Below are 10,609 nucleotides of genomic sequence, written 5' to 3' on the forward strand. Positions count from 1 at the left end.
TGCAGCCTGGCTTCATGGCCGATACCGATATTGATCTGATACGATATCAGCACGACTCGTACATACTTTTATTACTTATTTTGTTGTGTGGAATGTTAGAAAAGGCTTGATCAAGTGATGTTACTCAAACAGAGAACAATAGTCAGCAATAGTAGGTTATTTTGTTGGAGTGTGAACCACAGTCATCTATGGATAGAAGTGCTGGAGCTGAACAATTTATCAGAGAGCTTGTATCTGTGATTTTAGGTGCAGTCCAATAAAATCCGATATCCTCTATCAATATTGGATCGGGACACCTCTACAAACGAGGCATCTGAAGGGCCTAAAAAGTAAAGCAGAAGTTGTCTTTCTGTTGAGAGCTCATTATTTGTTTTTTTTAGTGGATGCCTGATCTAGCTTGTGGGGGCGTGGCTTTGGACGGAGCCCCAACAGGAGCTTATAGGAGGGGGAGGAGCTGATAGAATAGTGGGGTCAACCTCTAATCATGCTAACATTGTGGACTGCACCTTTAATGGCTCTTAGTTGGTTGCTTGAATTGAATGATTTTTCTTTTAAATTGTTGTATCATTAATTAATGATGTAAGCCGAGAATGATCAAAACATTTTTTATCTGTTACATTTAATTATGTGTAGCAATTAATAAACTGGATTACATCTTCTGCGTTTGGAGAAAAGTTGTGTTTCATGGCTCCTGACTGAATACCTGATATGTTCATCTGCTATTTTATGGCAAGAGGTTCAATAGATTAATTAGTGAATCCCTGTTCATGGTCGGGGATGTTAAAAAATCACAAAGGCACATTTTGATTGGCGAAGTTCATTAATTTGCACATTTTTTAGCCTATAGCTAAATAGCCTCTTATGAAAACAAGAAAACCTTGCTTTGCCTTGAAAACTTATGGATGATAGTCAAATATATGCTTTGATTGCCTACAAACATTATAGTGGCAGTTGTGTTTTTTTGTTTAAATTTTGTTATACAAAGAGATAGTGAAACCATTGCATGCTTGCTAATTGATTCAAATACGATATGAGAGAAAAAAACACAGAACATGGTTTGCAGTTTTCATCTGATAAGCATTTTTATTTTGTTTTTTATTTTCATTTCAGAATTAACAATCTTATTACCATTGGATTAAGGAGCAAGCTGATGATTTTCTTGACAGCCAAGATGGTCATGATTATCTCTATGATGCTGCAGAAAAGAAAGAGATAAAAAACAATACATTTACAGATGTATTACATCATTGTTTTAAATTGTAGTCATTTTTTCAATACCTGCAAAAAAATATGCACTTGTGTACTGTTCCTTGTATTAATCTTTATGAAGAATGTAGTGATGCATTCCATTATTTTGAGTGGCTTCATCTTTCTCTGAATTGACCAGGTGTCCCAAGATGTGTCCGCCAATCTTTAATAGATGTTTCCAGAACTCTTGAGTGGCCTCATCTTTCTCTGAATTTACCAGGTGTCCCAAGATGTGACTGCCAATCTTGAATAGATGTTTCCAAAACTCTTGAGTGGCTTCATCTTTCTCTGAATTGACCAGGTGTCCCAAGATGTGACTGCCAATCTTGAATAGATGTTTCCAAAACTCTTGAGTGGCTTCATCTTTCTCTGAATTGACCAGGTGTCCCAAGATGTGACTGCCAATCTTGAATAGATGTTTCCAGAACTCTTGAGTGGCTTCATCTTTCTCTGAATTTACCAGGTGTCCCAAGATGTGACTGCCAATCTTGAATAGATGTTTCCAAAACTCTTGAGTGGCTTCATCTTTCTCTGAATTGACCAGGTGTCCCAAGATGTGACTGCCAATCTTGAATAGATGTTTCCAGAACTCTTGAGTGGCTTCATCTTTCTCTGAATTGACCAGGTGTCCCAAGATGTGACTGCCAATCTTGAATAGATGTTTCCAAAACTCTTGAGTGGCTTCATCTTTCTCTGAATTGACCAGGTGTCCCAAGATGTGACTGCCAATCTTTAATAGATGTTTCCAGAACTCTTGAGTGGCTTCATCTTTCTCTGAATTGACCAGGTGTCCCAAGATGTGACTGCCAATCTTGAATAGATGTTTCCAAAACTCTTGAGTGGCTTCATCTTTCTCTGAATTGACCAGGTGTCCCAAGATGTGACTGCCAATCTTGAATAGATGTTTCCAGAACTCTTGAGTGGCTTCATCTTTCTCTGAATTGACCAGGTGTCCCAAGATGTGACTGCCAATCTTGAATAGATGTTTCCAAAACTCTTGAGTGGCTTCATCTTTCTCTGAATTGACCAGGTGTCCCAAGATGTGACTGCCAATCTTGAATAGATGTTTCCAGAACTCTTGAGTGGCTTCATCTTTCTCTGAATTGACCAGGTGTCCCAAGATGTGACTGCCAATCTTGAATAGATGTTTCCAGAACTCTTGAGTGGCTTCATCTTTCTCTGAATTGACCAGGTGTCCCAAGATGTGACTGCCAATTTTTAATAGATGTTTCCAGAACTCTTGAGTGGCTTCATCTTTCTCTGAATTGACCAGGTGTCCCAAGATGTGACTGCCAATCTTAAATAGATGTTTCCAGAACTCTTGAGTGGCTTCATCTTTCTCTGAATTGACCAGGTGTCCCAAGATGTGTCCACCAATTTTTAATAGATGTTTCCAGAACTCTTGAGTGGCTTCATCTTTCTCTGAATTGACCAGGTGTCCCAAGATGTGACTGCCAATCTTGAATAGATGTTTCCAGAACTCTTGAGTGGCTTCATCTTTCTCTGAATTGACCAGGTGTCCCAAGATGTGACTGCCAATCTTGAATAGATGTTTCCAGAACTCTTGAGTGGCTTCATCTTTCTCTGAATTGACCAGGTGTCCCAAGATGTGTCCACCAATTTTTAATAGATGTTTCCAGAACTCTTGAGTGGCTTCATCTTTCTCTGAATTGACCAGGTGTCCCAAGATGTGACTGCCAATCTTGAATAGATGTTTCCAGAACTCTTGAGTGGCTTCATCTTTCTCTGAATTGACCAGGTGTCCCAAGATGTGACTGCCAATCTTGAATAGATGTTTCCAGAATTCTTGAGTGGCCTCATCTTTTTCTGAATTGAGCAGGTGTCCCAAGATGTGTCCGCCAATCTTTAATAGATGTTTCCAGAACTCTTGAGTGGCCTCATCTTTCTCTGAATTGAGCAGGTGTCCCAAGATGTGTCCACCAATTTTTAATAGATGTTTCCAGAACTCTTGAGTGGCTTCATCTTTCTCTGAATTGACCAGGTGTCCCAAGATGTGACTGCCAATCTTGAATAGATGTTTCCAGAACTCTTGAGTGGCTTCATCTTTCTCTGAATTGGCCAGGTGTCCCAAGATGTGACTGCCAATCTTTAATAGATGTTTCCAGAACTCTTGAGTGGCCTCATCTTTCTCTGAATTGAGCAGGTGTCCCAAGATGTGTCCACCAATTTTTAATAGATGTTTCCAGAACTCTTGAGTGGCTTCATCTTTCTCTGAATTGACCAGGTGTCCCAAGATGTGACTGCCAATCTTGAATAGATGTTTCCAGAACTCTTGAGTGGCTTCATCTTTCTCTGAATTGGCCAGGTGTCCCAAGATGTTTTCGTCATGTTCTAATACATATTTACTAATGTCTTGAATACTTTTCGAAAACTCTTGAGCTGCTTCATCATTTTCTGAATTTCTAAGCTGTCCTAACACATGGTCAGCAATCTTAAAGACACGCTTCCAAAATTCTTGAGTGACTTCATCATGCTGACTGGAGTGATCTGTAGAAGGATATTAAAACATCAGATACTCAAAATTATTTTTTTTTACCTGAAACTTTTAAAACATTATAGAAAACTTGTGTAGTACTTGGGACACTACATCAGTGATTCTCAACTGGTGGGTCGGGACCCAAAAGTGGGCCTGTACTGGGTGGGTCTCAGAAAACTGGCCAAAAAAGAAAAATTTAATGTTTGTCATGTTGAACTTGTCTTTTATTTTGAAAGGAACTTTTCTTTTGACAGGTATGCTGTGAAAAGCATGTTGCACAGCAAAATTTATAGATTTATATTTAAAAAAAGATGAGATATGCACGTTTTCAACAGCTATATTTGAAAAAAAAAACTATATTTGGTCAGTGGATTTAAAAAAAAAAAAAGTGGGTCGCGATTTGATGTCCGCGCAAGATGTGGGTCCCAGGGTGAGGCGAGTTGAGAACCCCTGCACTACATAATATAGATTCAGAATGACAATCCTTTGTTTTGAATACATTTTCAATTTTTTTAATTTGATTTAGACTTACACATTCCCAACAGGCAATAAAGCTTACGATCTGCCCCTCAAAAAATGTAAAGAAGAAAATAAATCAGCCAATAAGAAACCTCAGTCAAAACAAAAAAGCATACAAAAACTGTGCAGTGATCATGATTTATGTATAATTTCTATACACAAAAGTTTCCAACAATTGTATTAGGAAATTATTTTATCGTAAGGGCATCGTCAGCCTCTTCTTTCAGTTCTCTTAAACTGTTATATTTGATTGTTTGATAATGAACAACGGAAGGTAAACTTCACATTTCATGCCACACATAGTTTCCATTTATGTAATGTTAATGAGCTATAATTACCATTTATTCCTACTTCTAATTTTGATACTCCCATTAATTTGTTCACTTGACCATTGGAACCTGATTACAGGTGTACAGACATTGTGATGATGCCTATTGTACTTTCTGGCTTTTAATCTTTGATTGTGTAACATTAAAAGTAGCAAAGCAGAACTAGCTAGCAGAACCCAGCAGGTCTCTCAGATCTATGGACACAGGTCAGATAGTGGAGCCCAGAGCTCACAGTAAACATGGTGATGCTGTGTTTAGTTGTTATGCTGCAAAGATGTGGAACAAACTGAAGTCAGCATCCAATGTGGACATTTTTAAATCAAAGTTAAAGGCACTTCTTTTCTCTACTGCGTATGATTGAGAGGGAGATTTTTGGTCATGTTGTTGATGTAATGTGTTTGTTGATGATTTTAATTGATTTTATCGATGATTTTAAATGTTCTTATTGATTTTAAGCTGTTGAATGTTTTATCATGTAAAGCACATTGAGTTGCCTTGTGTATGAAATGCACTATACAAATAAATTTGCCTTGCCTTGCCTAGTGCAGAAAAACATTGTTTCTATTAACAATGAAAAATTCCAAAGTAGCGATAAGTAAAGAGTTCTGAACCCACCTGATAAATTCTTTCCTTAAAAAATTTTAAAATTTCCCTAAACAGCACACTCCACACAGTACTTCTGTACTTAGGGTCACAGGAATCTGATGCCTATGTCAAGTTCACATCAGTTGTAAGATGGGGTACACCTTCAATGTCAGTCTCATACCACTCCAAACTACCTGACAAACAATTTAATAATTGTTCAATTTACCCAGTGGATCCCCAACTTGTGAACCACGATACAACCATGCTGACAATTACCTGTAGTAATAAGCTTAAACATTTTCCTAAAATCAAATAATTGACTTACCTTCATTTTGTGTAGCACTGTTTTGTGTCGGTGCTGCATTGATTAGAGTCACCAGAGCAAAGACCACCAACAGTTTATGGATCGCCATTTTCTGATTGAAAAAAGAAATCAACTGCTTTAATTTTACTGAGTTTTTATCTTAGTCTACCTCTTTACACAAATAAAAGTGCTGTACTTGCCTTGAGTTCTTGGTGTCAAGCAGGCAGTAAGGACAAGATAATGTCCGATGCTTGACTGAATGTGGTATGCCTTCTGACTCAATATATACCAAATTCTAAGCTAGGCGTATGTTTACACTTGGAGCTCGTCCAATAGGATTACAACATATAAAATTCTAACTTGCTTCAAGGCATATTAGCATTGTAATTTAAATGTGTGAATAGGTTAATAAAGACTTAGAACACTTCTCCTGAAATTTTGAAGAAAAAAATAATAAAACATTCTTTTTACATATAAACATACAATGATCTAATGATCTAATACACCTCAGCATATTTCACTTTGTTGTTTGCAAATGTTTTCAACTCAGAAATATTGAGCAATATTAAGTTTTAATCTAAAATGTCCTTGTGATAAGGTCCAGCAACAAGTAATGTATTATTATTTATTTATTTTTATTGTTGCAGTGTAAGTGAAAGTACAGTGGATGTAAAAAGTCGACACCCCCCCCCTTCAAATGCCAGGTTTTTGTGATATAAAAAAATGACACCAGGATAAATAATTTCACAAATTTTTCCACCTTTAATGTGACCTAAAATCTGTACAATACAATTAAAAAACAAACTGAAGACTTTAAAGGGGAAAAATAAATAACTTAAGATAACCTGGTTGCATGAACACGCACACACTTAAACTAATACTTTGTTGCAGCACCTTTGGCTTTTATCACAGCGCTCAGTATTTTGGGTAAGAGTCTATCAGTGTAGCACATGTTGATGAGGCAATATTTGCCCACTTCTTTACAAAATTGCTCCAAATCTGTTAGATTGCGAGGGCATCTCCTGTGCACAGCCCTCTTCAGATCACCCCTCAGATGTTCACTGGGATTCAGGTCTGGACTCTAGCTGGGCCATTTTATAACCTCAGTCTTATTCTGGTGAAGCCATTCTTTTGTTGATTTTGCTGTGTGCTTTGGGTCATTGTCGCGTTGAAAGATAAAGTTTGAGTTTTATTTATTTTGTATAAAATGTATTTATTTTGCTTTGAAGTAGAGGTCGACCGATATATATTCCGTATATCGGGCCGATATATGGACTTTGTTCAATATCGGCCATTGGCCGATTTAAAACATTTTTTTTTTTAATTTTAATTTTTTTTTTTTAATTTATTTTAATTAAATTTTTTTTTACCAGTTTAGAGTTGCCATTAAAGGAAAAAAGAAAGAACATAAAAAAACATCCATTCAGATGTATGAATATACAACAAAAAAAAAGTAATAGCTGGAACTGCAAGCAGTTATAAAAGGGGCTAAACCTTCCAGCGCGACTAGTCCCCCAGGTTTAACGGAGCCCATGGAAGTACGTCACGAAGGATGATGGGCTTGGGGTGATCAGGAGAGTCTGGAGTTTTATATGTGCAAAGTTTGGTGCAGATGAAGCTTAAACACTTGGAGGAGTTTGTAAAAGTAGGTTTTTGATGTGTCGTGACTTACAAAGAGAAATATGCCGTGGGAGTGGGCATGGCCTATGTCAGAAGATGCGACTCTATTTAGGGAACACGTAGATAAAGTTTATGAAGATGATTTAAAATGTAAAAGTCACAGACTCGTGTAAATCTGATCAACTTTCATATTGCTTGATGTTTCTCTGTTTATAACGCCCCCTATTGGCCAATTTGCATCGAGCCTCTGGTTTAACTCTGACACAAGTAAATTGAGTTTGATGTTGATAGCTTTTACTTTGACAAAAACATGCAACAGTAAGTGTTTTTATAGCTAGCTAATCCCCCACAGTCAGATGCCAACAAAAGATCTCAGATTTGGTGTTGTCCGCATTTATTTTGATTGAGATATGCAACAGTTTTGCATTTTTATAGCTCGCGAGAAAACTTTACTTAGTAAAAATGTACGCATATTTTGATCGAAGAAAATTCTTTATTGAACTTTTTATCAGGCAAGTCAGGAGATTGTTCGTCCAAAGTTTTGGTGCAGATAGAGCTTAAATACTAGGATGAGTTTTAAAAAGTAGGTTTTTGATGTGTAGTGACCTACAAAGAGAAACATGCTGTGGGAGTGGGTGTGGCCTATGTCAGAAGATGCAACTCTATTTAGGGAACAGATAGATATAAAGTTTATGAAGATCTGATTTAAAATGTAAAAGTTACAGCCTAAAACGTGTTTGCACCCATTATAGCGCCCCATAGTGGCACACTTTTTGATATGGGTGGTCTGTGTGCTCTTCTATATATACCCTGTAAATTTGAAATCCCTCAACATAATACTTGAGCTGAAATAAATGTTTGTTGTTTATGTTGTAATAAGCCACGCCCACTTTGACCAAATGCAAATAACTTTGAGATATGGCCTCAGGAGCGACCCGAGGTCATACCCACTAAATTTGGTAAAAATCAGTCTTACCATTTAAGATATACTAGTACAGTGCCCGTCCGAAGTATGCATTCACGTGGGAGCTTCAGTAGAGTTAATTATGTCCAAATGAGTATGTGTTCGAAGGTTGGATGTACAAAGAGGTGTACATACTCTGTACTCTGTAGTGTTATGAAGGGTTTATTTGCGGGTGCAAAATGAAATACTGTGTGCGATTTCCCTGGTTTAATTGTATGGGACATGAACATGATAAATGTGTTGTTTTTTTTTAACTCACTTTTATATTTTTTTATTTGGTGTATTTTTCTGTAATGTATGTTTTTTGGAGTCATGTGTATCTTTCTGTTGTGTTTTTGTATAATTATAGTTTTTTTGTTGTCATTGTAGTGTGATTCTGTTGTCATTTTTTTTATAAATATTTAATTTTATGTATTTATGCATTTCTGTTGTAATTGTGTGTACTTTTTGTATAAATATAGTTTATTTTTTGTGTTTTATTTTACTCATTTAGTATATTTTTATTATAAATAAATAAATACCGTGTGTGTGTGAAGTGTTTGAGACGCTGATAACCAAACTCCATAGACATAGACAAGCTCCAAACTACATGAGTGAGTTAGTAAATTAAAATAATATCTACTATTCGGCTGTCTGTTTTTTTTTTAAAAACTGCGAACCGAGTGGTCAGAGCTTAGCTTCCATGCACGGCACGACAGAGAATCCACAGTTTTCCAGATGGAGTATTGAACAGGTTGAGGTCAAAACCGACTCTAATGAAACAGCGCGTTATTGAACAACAGTTATATGGTTTAAACAGTGGGAAACGTGTTTGTAAAAGATTCACCAGTGACTGACGGTTTCAAATGATCTATTCAGAGAGCTCCTGTGTTTGAGAAGCTAACAATAGCATGGCACAGGAGGAAGTGGAGGAGGAGTGGCCACACACATGACTTGCTCGGGTGAGGAGCTCTGTAGTGAAATAGATATAGATGGTGCGCCAGCGCCCCTCACACCCTGAGGTCAAAAGTTGAATAGGTTTCATTTCGGGGCCGTCCAGAAGTGAAATAAAATTAAAATAAACATTTTGAAATGACCAAATTACACCAAAATAACAGATACACACGCTCGGGGTATTTGGAACCCGTTGACCTCGCACCGCGTCTGGGAGATATTTGCTCCACACACACATATCCACACACACACACACACACAGACCTCCCTTGCTTTTATAGGTAGACTAGTACAGTGCCCGTCGGAAGTATGCATTCATGTGGGATTATAAGTATTTAGTTTATTGTATTTTGAGTCATTTTCATGTTTTTGTTGTGGTTTGGTGTAAAATATTTAAAATGTGGCGAGACACAACTGTCAACAAATGATGTAAATGCCTTCTGGCAGGCACATATTTATCTTAGTCTGTCTTAGGTATATTTTTGAATGGTTTATTTCCTGTCCTCATACTGCCTTGAACTACAGTAAGACCAGCATTTCCTCTTTGGAGATCAAAAAAAGGACAACTTATCTTAAAATTCACCTTTGTCGGATTCTATAAACATTTTTTAACTCTGCTTTATGAGAATTAAACCTAGTTCATTATATGCTTACAAAGTGGTATTTTCAAAATTCAGAATAACACATGGAGTTGTTTTGAATGAGAAAAAAAAATAAAAATAAATCATGGCTCAATCCTTATGTGGGTCAATCAAAATGTGAGCTTATCTTTCATTATTGTAAATAAAGATGCATTTCTTTTAACCGGAAGCAATAAAACTATTTCTTGTAATTAATTTTAACTTTCAAACTACTGCATTTGAATTTAAAATGAAACAGTTATATAGTAAAGAAAAATCCACAAATAACCTAATGGTTAAATGATTGTACAAACTACCAATTATACAAGGAAATTGTCATCTGTCGGAGTAATGTAAGCAGAAGTCTCCACAGCTGAGTGAGACTTGTGCAGCCAGAGAATAGCGATGTTTAGTCATTTGGGCTATGAAAAGCACAAAATGCTGACACTTTCAAACTTATAGGTACTGTAGGCTATCGGAAATGGAAAAATAAATAATTTATAATTGTATTATAATTAAAACAAATAATCAAAATATCAATTCACCCTTGGGTAGGCACTGCCTACCTTGTCTACCCTGACTGCACGTCACTGCTCGTGAGTATTTGTTATTTACATTGCTGCTATAATATTGCCATTATTCATATGTGGTTGCTTAAGATTCAAATTTAGTGTGTGTATTCATATGTGAACAGAATTCTTTGTGTAATGAGGCAAGAGTAACCCCCCTACCCCCCCACCCCCCTCCCAAAAAAAAAAAAAACCGCGGAAGGTTTTTTTTTCATTATTCATCTTTGTAAAGTAAAAGTATCAGAAAATGTTAAGCAACGTATTGCAGTTTTTGAAGTTGAAGATGACGTCAGCCTCATGCATGATAGAAAAATTTTCTTTTTAATGTGGTGGGGGTGTACATATGGGAACGATGCAAGCAGAAGTTGCAATCCTTCAAAATAAGGCACTTGGAAGACTCATTGGTTAGATTTAGTTTTCC

At 36.6% G+C, this 10,609-nt stretch overlaps 1 protein-coding gene across 2 annotated transcripts; it reads right to left on the bottom strand.

Moving 5' to 3' along the window:
- Window positions 1-1,056: 1,056 nt before the first annotated feature.
- LOC114480744 (uncharacterized) lies at window positions 1,057-5,750 on the bottom strand. 2 transcript variants are annotated; one of them, XM_028475159.1, is made up of 5 exons: window positions 5,683-5,750; window positions 5,504-5,594; window positions 3,587-3,756; window positions 1,279-3,343; window positions 1,057-1,195 (listed from the first exon to the last, which is right to left on the bottom strand). In XM_028475159.1, the coding sequence occupies exons 2-4, from the start codon at window positions 5,589-5,591 to the stop codon at window positions 1,316-1,318; spliced, it is 2,286 nt and encodes a 761-aa protein (XP_028330960.1). In that variant the 5' UTR covers window positions 5,592-5,594; window positions 5,683-5,750; the 3' UTR covers window positions 1,057-1,195; window positions 1,279-1,315. The 2 variants fall into 2 exon arrangements, with proteins under 2 accessions (XP_028330960.1, XP_028330959.1); XM_028475158.1 differs by having other exon boundaries at window positions 1,279-3,756; window positions 5,683-5,749.
- Window positions 5,751-10,609: the final 4,859 nt, after the last annotated feature.

The sequence above is a fragment of the Gouania willdenowi genome, chromosome 18 (assembly GCF_900634775.1).
Source record: "Gouania willdenowi chromosome 18, fGouWil2.1, whole genome shotgun sequence".
In the NCBI taxonomy this organism is placed as follows: domain Eukaryota; kingdom Metazoa; phylum Chordata; class Actinopteri; order Blenniiformes; family Gobiesocidae; genus Gouania; species Gouania willdenowi.

Bases quoted from the DNA above. Each gene is read 5' to 3' on its own strand.
- LOC114480744 (XM_028475158.1), bottom strand. From the start codon at position 5,591: ATGGCGATCCATAAACTGTTGGTGGTCTTTGCTCTGGTGACTCTAATC. The intron at 3,757-5,503 runs GTAAGTCAATTA...ATCCTTCTACAG, and splicing joins CAGTGCTACACAAAATGAAG to ATCACTCCAGTCAGCATGAT.